At 32.3% G+C, this 23,295-nt stretch overlaps 1 protein-coding gene across 9 annotated transcripts in view; it reads right to left on the reverse strand.

Moving 5' to 3' along the window:
• VPS13B (vacuolar protein sorting 13 homolog B) overlaps positions 1 to 23,295 on the reverse strand; it is a 737,914-nt gene that overhangs the window by 334,948 nt on the left and 379,671 nt on the right. For 6 of the 9 annotated variants that reach the window (XM_074316465.1, XM_019757646.2, XM_019757647.2 and 3 more), the window contains exons 25-29: positions 22,147 to 22,350; positions 11,108 to 11,279; positions 10,486 to 10,600; positions 7,943 to 8,084; positions 4,882 to 5,290 (exon numbers count right to left, since the gene is read on the reverse strand). In XM_074316465.1, coding sequence (XP_074172566.1) covers positions 4,882 to 5,290; positions 7,943 to 8,084; positions 10,486 to 10,600; positions 11,108 to 11,279; positions 22,147 to 22,350 — 1,042 coding nt within the window. Of the gene's footprint in view, positions 1 to 4,881; positions 5,291 to 7,942; positions 8,085 to 8,629; positions 8,697 to 10,485; positions 10,601 to 11,107; positions 11,280 to 22,146; positions 22,351 to 23,295 lie in introns of those variants that run through there. The other 3 variants (XM_019757649.2, XM_074316466.1, XR_012490690.1) reach the window with 2 other exon arrangements.

Below are 23,295 nucleotides of genomic sequence, written 5' to 3' on the forward strand. Positions count from 1 at the left end.
TTTTGATGGGGATTGTATTAAATCCGTATATTACTTTGGGTAATATGGCCATTTTAACTATGTTGATTCTTCCAATCCATGAACAAGGACTGTCTTCCAATTTTTTGTGTCTTCTTCAATTTCTGTCAAAAATGTCTTACAATTTTCAGTGTAGATGAACTAGTGCCATTTGCAACAACATGGATCTTGAGTTTATCATGCTAAGCGAAATAAATCAGACAGAAAAAGCTAAGAACCATATCACTTCACTGATATGTGGGATATAAAACTGAAAGCAACAAAGACACATGACAAACAAACAAAAACTCACACACAGACAATAGTTTAGTGGTTACCAGAGGGTGAGGACAAAGGGGGGTGGTAGAAGAGGGTAAATGGGGCCAAATATATGGTGACACATGAAGAACTGACTCTGGGTGGTGAACACGCAATGTGATATATAGATAATGCATTACAGAATTGTGCACTTGAAACCTATGTAATTTTACTAACCACTGTCATCCCAATTTAAAAAAATGTATGCAATACAATGAAAGCTCGATAAAAGGTCTAATACACAAAGAACTCTTAAAATTGATAAGGAAAAGATCCTTATCAAGGAGCAACTCCTCAGAAAAAGAGAGCACTTTTCATTAATGAGACTGTCAAAAGACCAAAAAATTTGATAACCTCTGTTAGGAAAAGAATGAGAAAACAGTATAAACAGGTTCAGCCATTTAAAAGGGCAATTTGACACCCCTTAACTATTTTAAAGGTACATGCCCTTTTATCTCGCAATCCTTTTGCTAGGAACATATTCTATAGATATACTCATCTAAATCATGAAAAATACCACTGATACCACTAAAAATGTGTTCACTGCAAAAAGTGTTCATATAAGCAAAGGATTAAAATTAATCCAAAGTCCACGGAGAATGTGGCACGCTGCCTTTTCCAAAGATGGCTATAATGATAGGCTCCCATTTAATATACTCATTTTTAAAGTTATCTGCTTAGGAAGTACTTAGGCATCTGAATTTTGGAATTAGACATTAAAAATCCTACCACAATCACCACGAGGAAAAAAATTTAAATAACATAGCAAAGCAAATATTTTTGTAATTAGAATCATATAGGAATTTTCCTAGTTATAGCAACTAAATGGGAAATTTAAAACAACATCAACACAATTGTGATATGCAGTATTAGTTAATACAATAAGCCAAAAGCAACAAACAAAACACACACACACAAACACACACACACGAAATAAAACTGTTCTCTTTTCTTCTTTTTTCAAACAGCCAGATTCTTATTCCTCCTGACATGTGCACAAATCAAAGAAACACAGAACCTGTTTCAATAAATCACTGCTGAGTCTAACAGAAAAATGAAGCCAGAGTTAACCAAAAATAAACTTCTGACATATGCCTCATGGCAGGGGTACTCAGGTGCACAGGTGCTACCACGCTTACCGAGTCAGCTCATTGCTCTTCTTGTTGACTGAAAGTATGCCTGCACAGCAGCGTTATTCAGGAAATACCACATACCCTACTCTAGTCAAAATGGCTTCCAAGCCGATTGGTGGTTCCTCAAAAACAAAATTCTAAACATGGAATTACCATATGAGTTAGCAATTCCACCCATAGGAATATACCCCAAAGGACTGAAAATGGGCTTGAATATACCCTTGTATGCCAGTGTTACTCACCATAGCTAACCCAAAAGTGGAAGCCACCCAAGTATCTGACAGATGAATGGATAAACAAAATATAGTACATCCATACACTGGAATATCATTCAGCCATAAAAAGGAATGAGCAATTCACTGTGAAAATGTCCCTTTTACTAACAAATACCAAAGACTTCAGAAGCATTCAGTATGTCAAATAGACAAAATATTTTGGGACAAATAAGCAAATTTTAAATGCAGATTAAATTGGGGAATAGCTATGCCTGCTTCAGGAAGACTTACCAGTATAAACACTACTGGACATCTATTTAAAGTCTTGGCCAGACTGGCTCATCTAGAAAAAGCAATATACTGATATTGTTTTATATTCTAGGACCAATTTCAAAACTTAGTGAGAGATGAAGCATACACATTTGGTTTATCTTCTTTTTATTTGTACTTGTAACCAATGTTGATATTTTATGGTGTGGACTATAAGGTATAAAACCTTAAATTAAAATAGTATAGGAGAAATTAGAGGAAAAAGGACTCAACTTAGGGTGAGTTAACAGGAGATTATTATTTAGAGACCAACTAAGTCATACAATCTGATAATCATTTGTAATTCCTGAACATAATCAGGTATGTTGCTTTACTTCCTGATCTGTCTGCATGACCCTTCCCTATTTTCTCATAGAGCATTCTCCCTATATTACTCTCTATCTCATCCTAACCTCTCTCCTCCAATATCATATAACTCTTACATTTAAATGAAATTTTGGCCTTACCGATTGTTTACATTCAAATGAAAATCATCAGAAATTATGGAATGGAGAACATAAAATATAATCCACAATAAATTTTCAGGAAATCACAAAAGCTTACTAACATATCTTATTTTAAATGAAAATTACAAGAATTTACTCTAGTTAGAAAAATGAATGTTTATATACCAACCAGAGAGATATTTGTAGAAATTCTTAATTGTTAAAAAAAATTTAGAATTTTTATAATAGAGATATCATGAGACTTTATTTATTCTTATTTTATCTACATAAAAAAATACCTGTAATTTTATTTTAATGGAAAAACAATATGATGCTATTTTTTAAATGTAATGCATTACCCCAGGCTCTTTTACCAAAATAATGATAAATTTTCTGTAATAACAAAGCCAAACAGTTTCTGTTTCAACAGTGTTTTCCCCTATTTTCAGTTGGAAAATAAAAAATGGTTTGAAAATCTCAGTAACCTTTTATGTCTGTTCCTCTTCTTGTACGGTTACGAGAAAATGTTTTTATGATTCTCATGCTGGTTCTCAGAGAACTATATTGTGTAAAATCATAGGTTTCTTTTTTACCTTTATAACTTTAATACAAATTATATTATTTAAACATTCATTAGATATTCACATAATAAAAGGTAACGATAAGGAAAAAGCATAAAGGTCACTGCCTCTGCAATACATGTGCAGCCTCTTTTCTGCTTAGTGGTTTGTCTCTCACGTCACTTGTAATCACTCAATAATGACTAACTATTCTTTACCATTCATGTGCTTCCAGAAACTATTTGAACAGATGAAAACAACTGTATAGTACTGTCAAAATATAGTATACGCAGGGAATTCTAATTTCACATCCCAAAGTAATCAATTTTATGGCAGTCGCTAGTAAAAATTAGAATAAAAAAATTAGAACCTTTTTGTATTAAGAATCCATAAGTATGATACACCAAATTTATTTCTAGACATCTTGGCAATTAAGAATTACAGAATTCTGCAAATATTCTCTTTTATTATCAGAAATGTTAAAAAACCCATTACTTTGAATAAACCTAATTATTGATAATATTAGGCAGAATACCTTCCCTAATTAAGATCATCTGTCTATGTGAGACAGCACAAGAGACAGACTAGACTTTGAGAAGAGAATGGAGCCAGGTGTTTTACTTTGTTATTTAGCATCACTGACCACACAAGTCTTCCTCCTAATATCTAAAAGAAAAACAACAAAAAGTTTTGCTGTTTTCATGTGGCAGAAACTATGATCTGTATCTCAAATATCCATTCTCATTTCTCTGTCAAATTCACAGAGTCCTAATTTATTAGCTGGGCACACCACCACCTAGGTAAAGATTGTTTCTCAGCCTCTCTTACAGCGGGTGTAGCCATATGACTAAGCAATGATGTGTAAGTGGTAGTAAAATGTGGGTCTTCCAGAAATTCTCCTTTAAAAGAAAGGGAACAAACTACTCTGACAAGACTACCTTTTATTGAGAGCTTACTATGCAACTGGCACCAATGTAGAGTCTTATGTAGTTACTGTTTGAAAGCAAGCTATCAGTAAAGCCTACTATCAAGTTAGGTACTACTATTACCATTTTAAACAGGAATTTAGATTAATTTGTGCAAGATTTCACGGTAAATAATTGGTAAAGCTGGGATTTGAACTCAGGTCTGTGTAACTCTGAAGTCCATACCATTAACCACTGTGTTACAATTTCACTCAAAATTCTTAAAGTTCTTCATTCTTTTATAGCATGGGAGAAATTAAATTTTACAATTCACTCTGGTGGATGCAGGCAGTGGGATTATCAATTCGCTTCATTTTAAAACCTAGATTAATTTCTGGGGGGCACCGAAAAGCCTAGAAGAAGCTATAGGAGCCTTGGTGTGTTGGCTAATTTTTTAAACTAATTTTTAGGTACACAGAACCCAGCATTTGAGTTTAATACGTAAAACAAATAACAAAGTATAAGATTAACTAGCAAAAGTATAAGATTTACTAGCAAAAGTAAATGAAGAAAAACAATGTCACATTCCTTACTCTAGTAACTAAGAATAAAAAACATACCCAGTATTCTGACATATCTCATGAAGATTTAGTTGCAGAATGATTATAACATATTTACTCTTTTTAGTTTTTTTTTTTTTTCTCACGAGATTTTTTTTTAAAATTAGTTTCAGGTGTACAAAACAATGTAATAGACATTTATCATTTATATCCCTCACACAGTGATAACCCCCTCCCCCCATCTACTACCCCTCTGATATCGCATACAGCCATTACATTTCCACTGTCTCTATTCCCAATGCTATGCTCCACTTCTTGTTAAAACACCAAACTGCAAGCCACAACTAGCTACCATTTTTTAAAAAAAAAAAAAGAAAATTAATGTCTCTAGAAGAAAGTTATTTAAAATCAGATTTAAAAAAATGCTGAAGACCATACCTTCAATATTTGGCTGTATTTCTTCTGTTTTTGGAACAAAAATTCTGATTACACTTGTGTTGATATAAATCAAAGGTAAATTGCGTGAAGTCAGTGTATGGGTCCTCATGGGCTGACCAGGAGATTTTCTTTTCTCTTTTTGGGTCCTCAGTAATTTTGCTTGAAATATACTTGCAATGGCATTAAGTAAAGGAAAACAAAGAACAATATCAAAAGCTTGTGCTGAAAGAAGAATTTCATGAAGAAAATGAGGGGAACCATCCGTTAAAGTTTCTGATAACTTATGAAAACTTCTTCGCTCATTTCTTGATGTTAACTTGTGACGGACATTTTTTGTTACAGCTTTTGTGTATGTCAAAGAGAGAAATCCATGCTGCTGATGAGAGCCATCTAGAAGTTTTGCAGTTGTCTGTTCCAGAAAAAGGAAATCACAATACATATTTCATTAAAAAAAAACTATTTGAAAGCACAAAATCATCTCTTTTATTATATCTACACCTCTTAATGAGCACACTATTGTGATAACTACATTAATCAATTAATGCATGTTTACTGGAAATGATAACATGTCAAAAATAAAACATCTGTCCTTTAGAACTTGTCTATTTTCAGTGGCTATCATACTGTTTACAAAACATAACTCTTCTACGACTCTTATTCTTTGGGTTTAATACTTTATAATACATATATAACAGTTGATTAAGAGTGAAAATTATGTCATTGTAACTTCAGTATTTGTAACAAAATTTTTCCAATTAACTTTCATATTCAAATTGCACACTATGAACAAATTATAATAAAACAGCATACTTTTAGAGTAAAGTGCATACTTTGTATTTCTCAACATGTGAAAAAAATAGCTCTTCAACAAGTTTTCTCGAACCAAATAATGTACATAAAATCCTATTTTGCAAATTATTCAATGTGAAATTAGAGTTATTTACTTCACATTCTTAACCCCTCTTCTCAAGGCTTGATGAAGTTCTTTAGCTATTAGGGTCTAAAGAGTAATGTTAGAGAAAAACTGAACTAGGAAGAAGAAAAAGAAGGAAATATATTCACCCAAACAGGAAAAACACTGAGAAGTAGCAAAACAGCAATATGTCTGAGCCTATGTTATCCCATCACTAGTAAACCTTTTTGCTTCCATTTTCCTCCTCCTGTGTTGTTACCTAACACTAATGACATGGTGAGACAACACAAAGTATGCAATTCAGCTACCACTGTTCATTTTGTTTTTAATCTGGACTGTAAAATGAAGAAAGGTGAGATAAAATCTGCTTTGCATATGTTAGTTTTTTAAAGTTAATTTTCTGACTATTAAAAAAACCTTGGAAAGTAGCATTAAATGGACATGGAAAATAATAATTTTTCATGTAATTGGCCTGTCTCAGAACATTTTTTTACTGTCCCAACTTTCTCACTGCCTCCTGATTCCCCTTTCCATTTGCTTTCTACGTTCAAAATAAAGAGAAACATAGCAAAGCAAGAAAAAGTACTACCAATCTTATCATCATGTTGCTGGACAGCAGACAACAGTGGATGGAGGGTGGTGGATGTAGTCTGGCCCCAATGGAAGAGGCCACAGCCACACTGTATGTCTCTAGGTATACAAACTGGATGTTGGAGAGGGGTAGAATCAACCATTAATCTAAATAACCCAAATCAACTTTTCATTAATGGCAACATTTGAATCCTGGAAAGAGTATAAAGGGTGTTTCAATGTATAAATGTTTTGATTTGGAAAAATATTTTTAAACTTGTAGAATGTAGGTGCTCTTAAAAGGTAAATTCCTGTGATAGAAAGTTTTGTCTGCTGAACTACTGCATCCCTGCCTCCCTTAATATAAGAGGGGGAAAAAGGGAAAAATAAATGAATACTAACTAGAGTTTGGATCATATAATTATAACTTTTCATACAGTAATAATCAATATTTTACACTATTTAAGATGAAAAGTTAGAAAACACTAACACTAATAATCAAGGTAATGTTAATAAAATAAAATTAGAACTGATAAAGGAAAAACTTAAAGGACATTAATAATAATTTGGGGTTTTTTCATGAATATGTATTAAAATTATTAAGAATGTTTCTAATGGACACTAATGAACACTCAAAGAGAAGAAAATAAATCTGAACAGAAATTCCACTGATATAAAAGCCACCTTAACAGGCATCTTTTTCCAGACTAGGCCAGAGAAAATTCAAAACTCAAAGCAAAACTAGCATTTGCTGTGCAGACGCAATATTAAACACTAAATCTAGGCACACAATACTTGGCTAATTCTTATAATGCTGAAGATATACATCTTTAATTCTTTTTGAGCTACAAAAAAGGGTGAAGAAATAGGTAGTTTACACATGCTAAGAAAAATCTAATAATATTTGAAATGATTTGATAAATTCTTAAGAGAATCACTATTACCATTGTGATAATTTGCTCTTCATATTTTTAAATTACATGCATTTTTATTTATTTAAACATATCATAAAATAACCAGCTTAACAATATATTTAGCTATATTATACCATTAGAAAAAACAAGGTCCCAAACTTTTAAAAGCCACTCGTGTACAGTCTAGTGTTCATTTTCCAGCCAGTCGATAGTCACACAGCCTTGTCCAGATTCAAGAAAGCACCAAATAAGATACTTAGAATTAGTTGTGAAAAGGAAATGGCATAGTAATAGGGAGGAAAAAAGCAATCTAAGTAAGAATCATAAAAGGAATGACAAAAGCAGTATGGTCAACTCTTGATCATTCAACACGTGCATAATTTTAAGAACATATTTAACATCCGACTTTGATGTTTTTATGCTAATGGTAAAATCAGTTTGCATTCACAAAACCAGAGTGACAAACAGCATATGCAAGTAACACAGAAACAAATCAATTATAGTGGAAAACCAGTCTTATTTTAAAATTCATTATAGTTCATTTACAAAGTAGATGGTACAGAGGAAGATGAAAATCAAGAGTTGACTCTATGGACAGTTTAATTCCTTCTCTGTGTTCCTGTTAATGGGAGTGCTGTAGTATAATTTAAAAACCATTTCTTACAGAAGGAAAGAAGCCAGAGCAATTACTGAAAGGGTCCTGCTTGCTGATGGGTCGAACCAACAAGGTGCGTCTGTTCAGCTTGTCAGTACAGGAAAGGAAGACACCTCCACATTGCCCCAGAGACCAACAGTCTTCCCCAAGACTTGAGGTGATGGACAGGAGCAAAGAAAAGTGAAAAGACAAAAAGCAATAAAAGCCATAAGCAAAAAACTTTAGATAGTTTTAATTCTGCTCAACTTTGCATAAGTTTAGGTTTGAGCCACTGCTAGGTATGGCCTTTGTCTGGACCATCTTCTGCAAAAGCATTGTTAATGGAAGTAAACAAAAATTATTTTTAGTGTAATATATGACCTTTAGTTTATGATAAAGGACAATCCACATGACTCACTTATGAATGGGAAAAAGTTCTAAAAAGTCAACAAAATAATACATTAATGACAAAGTATATTAACAAAAGCATCCTACCTTTGACCTTTTGAAAAATGTACTTAATCGCTATACAGGAAAATGGTTACAAAATATGAGCAGCTTACAGAAATAGTTTTATTTTGTAATGTAATTTTGGAAGAATAGGTCAAAAAATTTACTCTGAGCTCTAATTCTTGTAACCATTAGTTCTATTGCATGAAACAACAAAAATAAACAGTTTATATTTTCAAAAAATCATAATTACTAAATGAGTCTCACCACAGGTTTTTCTTTGCACTGTAGAAATACTCCTTCAAAATGTCCTGACTGCCAACCTTCCCCTGGCCTGGAAAACATAAGTTCACCTTATCTGTTCTCGTCAATTATTCTGAGTTAAAAAATTGAGCATATATAGCTATTTCAAATAGTTATGTCGTAAACAACGCTACACTGAACTGAAACATCAATCTGACAATGCAATCAACAGAACAATTTACATTAGCACTACACCCTGGTAGTTCTGCACAGAAGCATTTGTCTTAATAATAAATTGTATATTTATTTTGTTGGTTATTTATTTATTTCTCACCCATGAGAGTATGTGGTCCACAGGGCATGATTTATGTCTATTTTGTTTAACAGTATATCCCTACTTCCTAGTGCAGTGCTTCACACATAATACATACTCAATATTTTGATTAACTGAATAGATAAACAAATTATCCAAATATTTAAAACTTCCATAAATTTAACAGTAAAGTCACTGATCTAGAACACAGACTCTAATATTCACATTATCAAGAAATTACTTCAGCAATAATATTCACTACATAATATTCATGTAATATTCATGCAAGGATCATTTTGATAGACCCATCAAAAGAGACTAAAGAGCTAAACATTCCATCATCAAAAATCAATGAATTCACTGTTAATACAATTCACAGTAAATAAAAACAATTATATGTTTGCTAAATAATACTATTATAACAGGTCCATATATCCAGCAAAACATTTTTTTCTCAAGAATCCAGCAAAATATTTTTAATTTTACACACAATTTTTGACACAATTATGTCACAATTATGACACAATTTTTTAGCTGTGACAGATTTTGATAATTACTGACATAAGCAATATGATATGTGATAAAAGATAAAAATTCAAATGTTTTTAATGTAGAATTAGAAACTTATTAAACAAAAAAGACTTTTTAGGGTATATAGTGCATCAATAAAGGTACAGAAACACATGTGCTTCTACAGGCACTCAATAAATAATTGTTTAATGAATATTACGAATCCAGAAAAAAATGGGTTTTAAGGCTCTTACTATGCTAAAATACTATGAAACTGAAAATATGATGTTGTTTAAAAGCCAATTAAAAAAAAAAACATGTGTGAGTTTTATGGTATGTGAATTATATTGCAATTAAAAATAGCAAAAAACTCCAGGTTAGTAGTAGTATATAAAGCAAACAAAAAAACCCCATTCCCAAAAAGCTTTGGATTTTTATTTGGAAAAAAATAATGACAAAATTGCTACATAGCTTTGTGAAAATATCTAAAAGTTTAGTAAAATGTATTATTTTACTGCTATTATTTCTCATTATAAACAAACTATATTTGCTTATAATCATACTTTTGATAGAAACTTATTAGGAAGGAAAATATTGTTCTAGGAACATCCGCCACCTGTATTTTAATCATCTGGGAGGTAAGTCTCCAGAGCAAAGGGACATGAGGGGTTGCTCCATGTAATCTATATTCTGCTGCTGTAGGGAGTGAATGACAAGGATACAGCAAAAACCAAAGCCATCACCTGTGTCCGAGACATCTTAGCGAACATACAACATATGTTCACAAATGTGTGAGATGATTAATAAAAGCAGCTTATGTCAATTAATACAGCAATGTGAATATTTATGAACAGATTAGCATTTTATAAAACAAAACTTCAGTATATTCCACATACGAATGAATAACAAGTAAAATTAACCAATTTATCTGTTAAGAACGTTCTTTGCAAATAAGTATAGTGTTTTTTAAAAAATAACTGAACAAAATCAATATAAAAATTCTTATTTAGATTTTGTTCAAAGAAAATATAGCCTTTCCTATAAATTCATTACTTACCTGCTTCTATAGTGATCAATATTGAAACTTTCTATTTTACATTTCACTTTGGTATATACATCCTGGACATCTATGGAAGCACTGAGGTCTTCTAGTTCACTGACCATACAAAGCTCTGCAATAAGAAGCAAACATCGATATTGATATAGGTACAACAATCAATGACATATATATCCTTGACATCTACAGAGTGATTGAGACTTTCTTTTCATTAACCACACAAGATTCTAGCATAACAAAATTAATATCAATCTAGCTCTCACAATTAACATAGTATACCTATTTCAAGGTAGAGGAGATCCCAGTTAATGTTTGAGAAGTGTTATATCTGATTCTGGTCAACAACTTTGCAATACTTTTAGTGACAAAGATACAATACCTTAATATGACCAAGGAGAAATTACCTCATCATGGCTTTAAGGATGAATTTTAACACAAACAAGACAAAATTTAGGTATTACATTCAATAGGTTAGTATTGCTAATATATATCACTTGAATTAGATCTAATGATGTTTATTTAATTTGAATGACAATGATAAATAAAGCTAATTCTATTATTTCTTCTAAAAATAGTGTTTAATATTTTATCTTTTCAGTACAGAAGAAAAGTAATCCTGTACCTGTGCCTTTATTTTCAGGATCTGGAGCAAAGAGCTTGATAGTAATTTTGGGGAGCACCCACTGCATCCACAGACTAACACGTCCACTGGATCCACCGATGTTACTTGTGGTTTGTTCCAAGGTAACAGAATCTGAGAATGGGGAATCATCACCAGCTTGTACAGAATCTCCCTGCATTGAGAAAAAACAGCAACATTTTGTAACTTAAAGAAACATAACTAAAAAATGTATAATTTAAAATATTTAATTATTACTTGTAACTTTTCCATATTATATGCAAATGCTAATCACATCAATGCTTATACTAATACATAATGCTAATAATATAAATAATATATATACTAGTCAACACACTATAGCATGTTCATTTGTTTAAAATTTCTGTATACATATTTAAATGTTAGTTAAGTATGTAAGCTAGTCTGGTAGGCAGAATGATGTATTAGGTTAGTGTTTATTGTTGGAATACTTTGGCACCAAGCAGAGCAAAGCAATAGTGTCCTTTGATTTACTGTGACAGGAAATTATAGATTTAAACCTGCACAGTATACTCATTCCTTGATCCAATAGCACTAAGCAAAGCAAACAGCTCACTGTTTGTGATGTTTTAATATAAATGCTTCTTCAAAACAAGTGGTCCTAAATCTGCTATAATTGAAATTTCTAGAATTTGAGAAGCTATACAAAAATTCGAGGTTTTGGTGAGCGGTCTAAAGTAACACATCTAATGAAAAGCACAAACTAATCCCAGAAAAGGATGCATTTTACAAAGTCAAATTCAATAAAAGACGACATAATGTACTCAGTATGCCTTTCTTTAAGGATAGGTTCTTGGAGCAGAAACATTCGTAAATTAATTCTCCCTCAAACAGAATAACATAATCACAAGAATGGAAACTGCACAGAAAACACCATCTCAAATCGAGACCTTGATTTTTAACACTATTAGATATATTCAGTGGGAATTCTAAGAAAACTGTGACTTCAAATTTAATCAGTAAGCACTCCTAAGAAAAAGTTTAGCTCTCCTTCCTCACGCAGTTTCAATTTTCATTTTGGATTTACAACATTTGGTGTGGTATTCTTAAATATGTTTATGCATTAATTTTCTGCTCTATTTCCAATTCTATAGCAAAAATTGAGCCAGAATTGGAGATGCTGAACATTTTCCCACACCTCTGTATGCCAAGTTCTAAAATATACAGTTTAATTCTTTCACCATTTTGTTGCAAATTGACCAAAATACTGAGTTTATTTTCCTAGCTGAATTTATCTTTGTTCATCTGGAAGAGCAAACACTTCAGCCCTTCATCCTTGGCCTGCTTCAGAGCTCAGGGATGATCATAGTTTTGGCCACGTTGCTATTCTCCCTTATCAAAATAACTCCAGAGTTCTTGTTCAATCACGAAACTTCCCAAAGGGCTAAACACTTCCACCACTGTTTGTACTTAAGTCAACAGTAACAAGTGGCCTGCTGTGGTTTCCACTACCTTTGCTCTCAGTATTTCAATGCAACGGTGGGAAAAATGATTAACTGTTTTTAAGCTCAGTACTTAAGCCTCTCACTCATATTTCCCCCTCTACACCACCCAGATGGATATTCAGGAAGCTAGAACTATATTCACTGAAAATCATGGTGCTCCCTATCAACATGTCAACATGAAAAGAATTACTCATAGTTTAAAGTATAAATCATCCAAGGATCATATAAACAAATACTTCTCTTCTACTTAATACAAACAATTGTTAAGAGTGTGCTTTTTAAAACTAGATTCATTTATAGTAAATTCTTTACAGTCAAAATAATTTAAAAATAGTAGTTTGGCCCAATTCAGCAAGAAAAACAATACTTTAAATAGTAAATGTTTTAACATTTTTATGAACTTTGTAAATATAAATTAGAAATTTAAAAAATTCAAAACTGCAATTTCAAAGTGGTCCCCGAATACATAATTGATATAAATGAGCACAACAAATGTAAGGTGACTTCAGATTAACAAATTATATTTATACAATAAAACTATTTGAATCTTAAAAGCCAAAAAAGTAGGTCAATAACTGAGAAACTAGAGACATTTCTGATATAATTATTTAGAAATAGGAACAGCATTACAAACAAAATATTTTGTTGATTGATATGTGAAGGCTAAACAGTAACCTTTACTTATATAATCTGATTTATGTATTATCTTTGTTCTTTCAACAGCTATTCAATTAATTAGATGATAACCTATATGCTAAGATTTCCATATTTTGAATAAAAATTTCTCACTAAGTGTTAAAGATAAACATTAAATAAGTCTATATTCAGAAGAAGATTTAAAATTACCATGAGACATTCTTAAAATAGCAATTGAGTAAAGAGTTCAAACTAAATGTAGTTTCTAAAGGGTTGTTTGGAATAATTTGAGGTACATTACCTCTTAGGTTAATTGCACTTGAATAACTGAAAAACTGACAACAGTTTTGCTATAGCAGTTGATGTCAAGCAATTGCTCAATCCAATGTTCACTTTTTGTTTTGAAATTGACATCTAATTGACATATAACATTATATTAGTTTTAGATATTAACATAATGATTCAATATTTGTATATATGGTGATATAATGACCACAATAAATCTAGTTAACATCCATCACCACACAATTACAAATTACTTTTTCTTGTGATGAGAAGTTTTAAGGTCTACTTTCTTAGCAACTTTCAAATATACAATAAAGTATTGTTAACTATAGTCACCATGTTGTACATTACACCCCAGGACTTATTTGTAACTGGAAGTTTGTACCTTTTGATCACCTTCATTCATTCAGCCCCACTCATATTCACTTTTAATTTAAATGAAAACAAACTCATTTTAAACAACTATTAGACACTAAGAAATGAATCGCTTTATGCTGAATTTTTTGAGAACTGGGATTTAAAAGCATTTTTAATTCCTGAATCAGTAAAGAATGCAAACCAAATTTTGCCATGAACCTAAGTTTCCACACATTGGAGGTTAATCTGTCAGTTTTTACTTTAGATTGAGTTGTAAATTAATATTCCAGCATTCACTCAACATTTTACATTTTTTTAAAGTTTTAAAATTATTTCTTATACCAGTGCTGTGAATGAGGAAGGGATATCAAAGATATTATTCATATACACAAGAAAGCAAAAATGAAAAAACACTAAATGGTTTGCCTAAAATCACAACTAAGTTGGAATAATTTAATTTCATCAACACAGTATACCGTGTTTTCCCGAAAATAAGACCAGGTCATATACCAAGGTTTGCTCCAAAAGACGCATTAGGGCTTATGTTCAGGGGATGTCATCCTGAAAAATTATGCTGGGGCTTATTTTCCAGTTAGGTCTTATTTTCAGGGAAACACAGTAGCCATCCATAATAACTGTCCTTTCTATATCATATTTATGGAAATTACTGAAAATTCAGTATCATTTTGTAATTAGAAGTTTCCAAAAGACTTTCAGTTTATAAATTTATCCTGTAAAAAGTATGTGAATGTGCATGTATTTGTGTATGTGTATGTATGTTTGCTTTGTTTACTTGTTAAGAAGACAAATCATCAAATGTTAGTGCTTTTAAGAACAATTTTTATTGTTGGGCTGTCCTATAAGCAAAATAGCATAAAGATTTTAATGAACATAATTATATAATACTTCACTTTCGGGAACATCTGCCTAAACACAAATTTTTGACAACTTTAACTACTAGCTGAAAATACAATGGAATGAGTATGCTTTTTGAGGTAAAATATTATTTATTTTGGGGTCCATGATAGCAATTAGTGTGGCAGAGACAGCATTCTGTACACCAAAATTTTTATTCCCCCTTCCACATACTACAGAATTGTCTCTGGAAAGCAGCAATCCAGTAATAGGCTAAATTTCCGAGCACACCTTTGTATTAATGTATACATATATTCATGCCCTAACTCTAAGGACTATCTCTTAGATGCTTATTTTCAAACAAAAAAAGCCAAACATTATTAAGCTAAGTATCCAATTCTAGAAATTAGAAAACAGAATAAGCCCAATATGTATGTATATGTTGGGTTTGTTCCAGAACTGCAAGGTCAGCTTAGTATTTGAAAATCAATCAATGTAATTAGCCACATTAAAAGAAAAAAAAACCAAATACATAATCATCTCAGTTGAACAAAATATATCAAAGGCCACATCTATTACAAAAGAGGTAAGACCCCTAAAAGAAAAACTAAAATCTTATTGAAATTAAAAAACACATAAATAGAGGGATATATACTATGTTCACAGGGTATATGGACAAATTGTACATAACAAATATTTATACTAACATATTGAGATGGATATTAACATCATCCCCATTTTTACAGATGATGAAGCTATGGCACAGAGGTTAAACAATGTGACAATAAGTTGCAGAGAGAAAACTCATTGTCTGATTCCAAAGTCTCTTCCATAGATTCCATTAATTTAGAGTCATATTAAGATAAGTTGGCCCAGTCTCTACTTTGTGTGACACTACCTTCAATTCATTGTGTTTCAATTTTCTAGTACATAAAATGAGGATGCTGGTCTAAATGATCTCTCCAACAATTCCTTTCAATTATATAGCTTTAAATTGATGGAATTAAGAGAAACATCTTTGGTATAATTTGGTATGATAATTTTGTGGATTTGACAAATGAGCAAAGTCACATGAAGGCAATTCGTAGGGCTGACAAAAGGGAGTCTATGACAAGGAGTGGGGAAGTAGCAGACACAATTTAGCTAGTTTCCCTGGGAAGAAAAAAAAACACACCTTAGAGAAAATTAATTACTAACATTCTATTTTTCTCTTTGAAATGTTACCATAGAAACTAAACACACTACTCTAATTTTTCCCCTTTTACCCCTTGGTACCCACATTGCCAATTCTTAGAAATATGCTTGAACACATTAATGGATAATATTAAGTGTCACTATAATTCTAGACCATTCATGCTAGTACTATGCAAATCACATTAAAATTACTGAAATGTATAATTCTGAGTCAGAAAATCAGTACAGAATAAAGTATCTTTAAAGATTCTGGATTCACTGTATTTCCTCCACCCACAGTTTTTATATAAACTAACTCAATTATCAACATATTTCAACAGGTAAAGAAAAATTAAAAGTAAAATAAGTATCACATTAGTTTTAAAATGGTTTGTCAGACCAGGTCATATAAGATGCATATAATTTCTTCAGGGCAAAACTATTTCATTATAAGTTAACCAACTCTTGTACACCAATGTTCATAGTATTATTCATTATAGCCAAAAGGTAGAAACAACCCAGATGTCCATCAACTGATCAATGGAATAACAAAATATGTTATATATACAATGACATATTACTCAGCCATAGGAAGGAATGAAATTCTGATATATGCCACTATATGGATGAACCTTAAAAACATTACACTAAGTGAAATAAGCCAGACACAAAAAGACAAATACTGTATGATTCTTCTTATATGAGGTACCCAGAATAGGCAAATTCATGGAGACAGAAAGTACAACAGAGGTTACCAGGGAAAGGGATGGGAGACTGGGGGGATAGAGAGTCATTTTTAATGGCTATGGAGTTTTGGTTTGAAATGATGAAAAAGTTCTTGAAATAGATAGCAGCTATGGTTACATAACTCTGTGAATATACTTAATACCACTGAATGGTACATTTAAAAATGGTGAAAACAGTAAATTTTACGTACTTATATTTTACCAAAAAAATCAGCAAAAGAAGTTAATCAATGGTATTGAGAACCTAATATAATATGTACAAGGCAGAGTAAGAAAACAAAGATTCAAAAGACCGGTTCTTAGTACTCGATGTTAAAAAAATTTTTATTCAAGCAACATAGCAGACTAAGCTGAAATAACATTTTTCTTTTCCACTAGGAAAACATAGGAATTTTGGATAAAATACAACAAGAATTTGTTTTACTACACAAAAATACTGCATGTCTTCTCTTCGGCCTAGATCTACTCTCAACCTGTTACCACCTTCTGTGTCTAGGAGGGCAGTCTATATGAACAATACGTACCAATGCCCTTAGCTTCTGGTTTCTGGTTGGTTTCGGCTAATGAGGTACAGTGGCAGGAGATTGGAATAAGGGAGGAGAATTAAGTCAGGGTATTTATACCCTGTTCTGATAACATCTCCCTCCCTGCCTTTAAGCCAGTTGGTGGCAACAACATCCCACTGTTACTAGCTGCAGGTACTGTACTATCTATCTCCTGTGATTTCCCTTCCCAGTCAACACCTTTGTCCTTTTATTAAACTCTCCTAAAACTGCCCAATTTAAGAATGTCATCTTTTTATGACTACTACAGTAGTCAAACTTGAAATAAATAAAGGCAAATCTCAAGATGTCAGAAATGAAGAGGAAACACAAAGTCAGGGAAAAATTAGTTGGAACTCGGCTCACGGTGGTAAATGGAAGTGTCAAACTCATGTAAGGATGTAGGGGTTGAGCAATGGCATTTTAACACTCATTGAGGGACTGGAGACAAGGCTTACAGCCTGAGTTAAAGAGCCCTTTGCATAAGGCCTAGAACCAAAAAGAGCTGCTTCTTTAGCAAAAGAGACAATGTACTTGAGGCTTCACCAGACTTTCTGGATGCTTTCTTCATAGGGCACCAAAGTGGGGAGGTAACAAGAAAAAAACCACCAGCCTCTCTTGCCTCTCTCATGCTAATCTCCTGCTTGTATCACCCACCATGTGAAACCAAGGGGATTTGAAATAGCTAAAGGGAGATTTAGTAAACTGGAATAAAAAAGAGAATTGAGGAGAGGACCTAGAAAGAAAAAAGAGAGCTAATGAGAGTGGGGGGGGGGGGAAGAGGTAAAAACAGAAAAAAAAGAAAGAAAAGTGGTTCAAAGACATGCAGATAGAAAATGAGATGGACAACACAGGATCTACTCAGAACCAAGCAGCTGAGTAATTGACTATATCCCATGTAACTTGTTAATAGATTTTCTAAAATACATTAGGGGTTAAATAATGACACCATTTCAATTTAATTTTTTTTATTTTCCTCTTAGCCCTGGTTGCATGAAGAAAAGTCTGCCACACTAATTAAATTATATTACACGTGATAGTCCTATGCTGTTATAACACTATTTTTTTACAATGGGAATAAAATTATAAAATAGTATCAATAATTTTATTTAATTCATCTATACTGTTACTGGGGGAATAATAAAAATATTGAGAGTATATTTATCAAAGAAGTACTATAACCCTGAGCTTCCTGTGTCCTGAGATACCGAGGGATGTCACAACTATGCTGAGACATGGCTTCCCTTGGTCCTCAGTGTCTTTGGGAGAGGCCTGGGGGAAATGGAGCTTTCAATGTCGTAGAGCTTTTTCTGATGACTCCAGATAATAAATATAATTCTCTATATATGCAAATGACATGCAAACAGTAGGGAAGCAATGCTATAACTAACCACAAAATATATACTGTATATTTAAATCTGTATACAAATAGTTGTTACTTACATGACAGTGTTGCTCATAAAATGTTTTCTTATAATCAAAAGATTATTAGAACATAGTTATGAAGAGCAAAAGGATGCTAGAGCTTTCCAGGAATGCCATGTCCAAACAGGTATAAAGGCTTCTGAATGAGTTAAAACAAAATATATGTATATATTTTTCCTCTTTTCCTCCCCAGCCCCATTTATTAAGCATCTTTTCCAGTGAGAGAACAAGGTTTTATCTCCATTCAGTAAGTAACAAATTTAAATATACAGGCAAATTAATCGAAATTAAAAAAGTATTTCTTAAATGTGAACTCAGAGGATCACAGTAACATACCTACCATGTTTGAATTAAAAATAAAAGGAATGAAAATTGCTAAGGTCACTACACAAAGTTCTAGCAACACTATAAACAAAGGGATATGAGAAATAAAAGCTTGGGCATAAATTTTGAATTCTAGATGAATTAAACTAACAGATTAAGTCACAGATGAAACTTTCACACAGATAGGAGAAAACAATGACTATTATGTGATGTCATCATTTGCTGGCTAATTCTCCAAGAGAAATTTAAACTCAGATACATACATAGTTAAACTTGATTTTCATAAAATATTTTCTTGAGAGCAAGAAGAGAAATACTGAATACATGAATACCTCCTTAAAATTGTAAAGTTAAGTTAGCTCAAAGCCTTAACAATGATAGTCATATCACAACAGTCTTCACAAAAATCTTCCAGCCCTTTATGGAAAACCAACCAGCTAACGTGTATTATTTCTCAGGGAATAAGCTTCCCAAGCGATGGTGTGTTTCAATCCATATCGGACTACTAGCAATCACTCACCTATTTTCTTGACCACACTACATAAACAAGAGAAGAGGGTACATTTTTTAAATATTTGCTACTTCCCCCCCGATATCTCTGTTCTATCTTCTATAAACTGTTTTATATAGTCTTTCCTGAATATTAATAAATGAATCTGTTGTATTAAGATTCTTTCACTTTCAGATCATTTTTTTCACACAGATCAGGTTAAATCCATAGCTAACAGAAAACTAACATATCCACTAGGAGCATTTCCTTTATTAATCTCTATAACCCAATCAGAAAAAATCCCCAAAATTATAATTTTAAATTAATTGCAGTCATGTAAGGAACTTAATAAAATCAGAATAAATTTCAATGTCACCCCAATAAATTTAATTAAAATTAAAAAAAAGAATTAATTTCTTTTCAAGTGATTGAGAAAATACCTCCCTTTGTTAATCTCTCCCTTTCTTAACTTCCTCACTTTGGCTAATGAAGACGCCATACTTCAACTCTATTATATTCATTATATATTAAAATAAAACTGTCACTAATGTCTTAATCATCTTTTAAGATCCATCCATCTCAAATGTTACTTCCTCCGCAAAACACCCACAGATCCCATAGAAAGAATTTGTTAATCATCCCTTTGTAATTGCAGGATGGGTTCATGTCTATTACATCTCATCTCCAGCACACGATGTGCAGGTGGGTCACTGCACAATTCCAGATAGCACCACTCATACTCTACTTGGTGTGAATGCAGTCTCTAGATAGAAGACCAACAGGTGTGACCATTCCATGTGAGCCCTGTGCTTTCTGGACTTACGATGTTTTTTTCAATACTTCTTTCCAAAAAGTCACTCCCAAAATAGGTAGTCATGGTCATTTCACATCCTAGTGAATGTCAGTACTTAGCAAACAACTGTTTAATGGAACACTCTCCTTTCTGCCACTGAAATGTCTCTCAGATTTAACTTCATTTATCAATTTCACTTGTTCTACCCTTGTCTAACAATTTATCACTCAAGCTTTGATTACTGTACCAAAGTATTTCACAAAGCATATTATATGCAATGTTAATAAGTAGGCTAAAAAGCGTCTTTGGTTAAATAAGTTTAGAAACTACTAAATTCAATAAAGTTAAATAGTTTTCTTTACCACAGGAGCTTTTGTGTTCTATCAACATTAAGAATCTCCAAGAAAGAATTCACTAATTTTACCCCAGAAAGGATTTGCCCATTGACTTCATATGGACACATTCCTAGATTCTCCACCTATGTCTCATTTGGGGGGGTGGGAGAAGTGGGGCAAAGTAATCCCTTTACTTAGGTCATTGTGTTTCTTAAGTTTTGGAATGAGCAGGGATAAAAAAGTTGCTTGTGTAGGGATCAAACAGATCTATTACAATTATGTATAAAAGTCTCAAAGCAAGTAAAAAAAAAAAGAAAAATGCCCTTTAACTGAGTTTGTTTGCCTTTACCAATTTGTAAGAAAAAAGAGATTAACATCTCCCCTTACTTGATTTATTTTTTTCATTCTGTACTTTGCCAACCCCAAAACAAAAACATAACCCCTACCTCCATCTATTATAGTACAGGTAAAAGTTTGGCCCTCTAGGGGTGTCTTGGAAATGTAATAGGTGTTTTGGATAGGCTCAATGATTGGGTGTCACTACTGGCATTTAGTCGTTAGAAGTTGGGAAATCAAGAGGTCCTATGATAAATACGACAGTCCTGATAAATGAATACTATCTCACATTCATATAGGTGAAAATCCTGTTTATAATATTTGGTCATAAAACTGAATCTGTTTTAAATCTGAACACAATTTTTCTGGCATTTCTATGTGATTATATTATATACTAAGAGTTCCAGAAATGCAACTACTAAAATGAAAGGAAGATTAAACTTTTGTTTTATTTGAAACTTTACTAAGAGTTTACCACTATTTCAGAAAATCATGCCACCAACAATACCACTTGTAGTATTTAATGTAGATCTGCACAAGTCTATTTGTAACGTGACACTCATAGTAATTATATGTACTTGACTACTTAATTATGTCTTTCTAATGTAGTCATGCCTGAGTATTTATATATTGAACTATATATATATTATTGTACCTTAAATTACTTCCTTTTGTCCTTTATATTTTATTTAAAATATTATATAATTTTGAAACGATATGTATATGCATGTTCTATCATTTTTATTTTCATTACAGGATAGTAAAGGAGGTGTTATAAAATATCTGCTCTCAAGAAAGGGCACTGGCACATTAGGATGTTAGGCTTTTATAATCAGAAGAAAGAAGGAGAGGGCTTTGGGTCTGACAGAATTGAAAACCACCAAAGGTAAAACAACAGCCTGGTTCGAAAACGCAGCAGAGGCAGAGAGGGTAGGGGGAGGGGGGGCATGAGCCTTCATCACTCAGCTTCTAAGTTTCCATGCTTCTGAGGAAACATACCTTTCCTGTGTCTCAGTTTTCACCATTTCACAGAAGCCCCACTGCCCTTAACTATCCCACTACCTACTGAAAGTGATTAAAATACTTGGACCTAAAAGGAACAGTAAACACACAGCTACTGCTACCCCAGCTCCTCATGAGCCTTCTGAACCTGCCAGCTTCCACAGACGTGAGGTCATCTTCATTCTCAATCCTGATATGAAACTCTGTGGTATATATTACCCTTCATTTGGTAACAGAATTTTTCAGAAACACTTACCTCAGTAGTAGTTCCAATGTCAGCAGATGGGCTGCATGTGCTGGTATCTGGAGGAGCTGTGCCTACACTGCTTCTTAGTGGAGAAGTGGGGACAGGCCCTGCCATGGGCTCTGCATAGGCTGAAGAAGGGCTGAGATTGCCTCTCTTCTGAATCTTATGCCAGACCTTATTCATGGTATCAGTCAGCTCATAGAAGAGCTGCACCTGAGCAGAAGAAAAAAAAGGGTAAACAAATCTTTCAACATCTAGTCACAACTGACTAAAATACTAAATGTTAGTAAATTTTAAAAAGTCCAGGGAAATAAGAATATATGAAACAAAAATCTACCAATGTATCACTGATCATATTATATCATGATCTATATAATCTATGATATATAATTATGTTATCATGACACTATGATTCTAGTGATAGAGAAAAATATTAATGCAAAAAATTTACAATTAAGCATTTTATCAGATTTGATTATAAACAGATATAATCAATTTATTCACACATAAAATTTGACACATATTCACCATGTGATATTTTATAAGCAATTTATCATTTTTATAGGAAAATAACGCTATTATAATAACACTAATATAACAGGTTGTTATGAACAATAGATTTCTTTTAATATGTAAATAGAACAAACACAAAAAAATCCTCTTAAACACAGGTCAGAATTAAAATTAGAAATCAAATATATCCTAATAAATATCATTATTTAGTGATGTATGAAATTATTATTTCTGAATGATTTCTTTTCTACATTTAAATTCTCTCTATTTCTCTAAGGAATATATCTGAAACTGGATTTCTTACCCGGTAAAATAGTGAAAAAGAATGATATAACATAAAATAGTAAAAGGCAAATGTTACACATGAGACTTTTCTATAGATAAAGAACATAAACCACCCAACCTACTATTCCCCTCAGATTTGTCATTCCAATATTCAGGGAAAAAATGTTTAACTTGCACATTGTTTGACTAAGTTCTAAGATATTTACACAAGATTTCATAAATAAGCATTAATCATGGAATTTGTATGACAACATATTGCCATATACTGTATAAAACAAGCCCCAGGGAAAAAAAAAGGCAAACACAATATATAAGCAAATCCACAGCTGGATACCATATTCTGCTTGCCATTAAAAAAAA

The sequence above is a fragment of the Rhinolophus sinicus genome, linkage group LG12 (genome assembly GCF_036562045.2).
Source record: "Rhinolophus sinicus isolate RSC01 linkage group LG12, ASM3656204v1, whole genome shotgun sequence".
Lineage (NCBI taxonomy): Eukaryota > Metazoa > Chordata > Mammalia > Chiroptera > Rhinolophidae > Rhinolophus > Rhinolophus sinicus.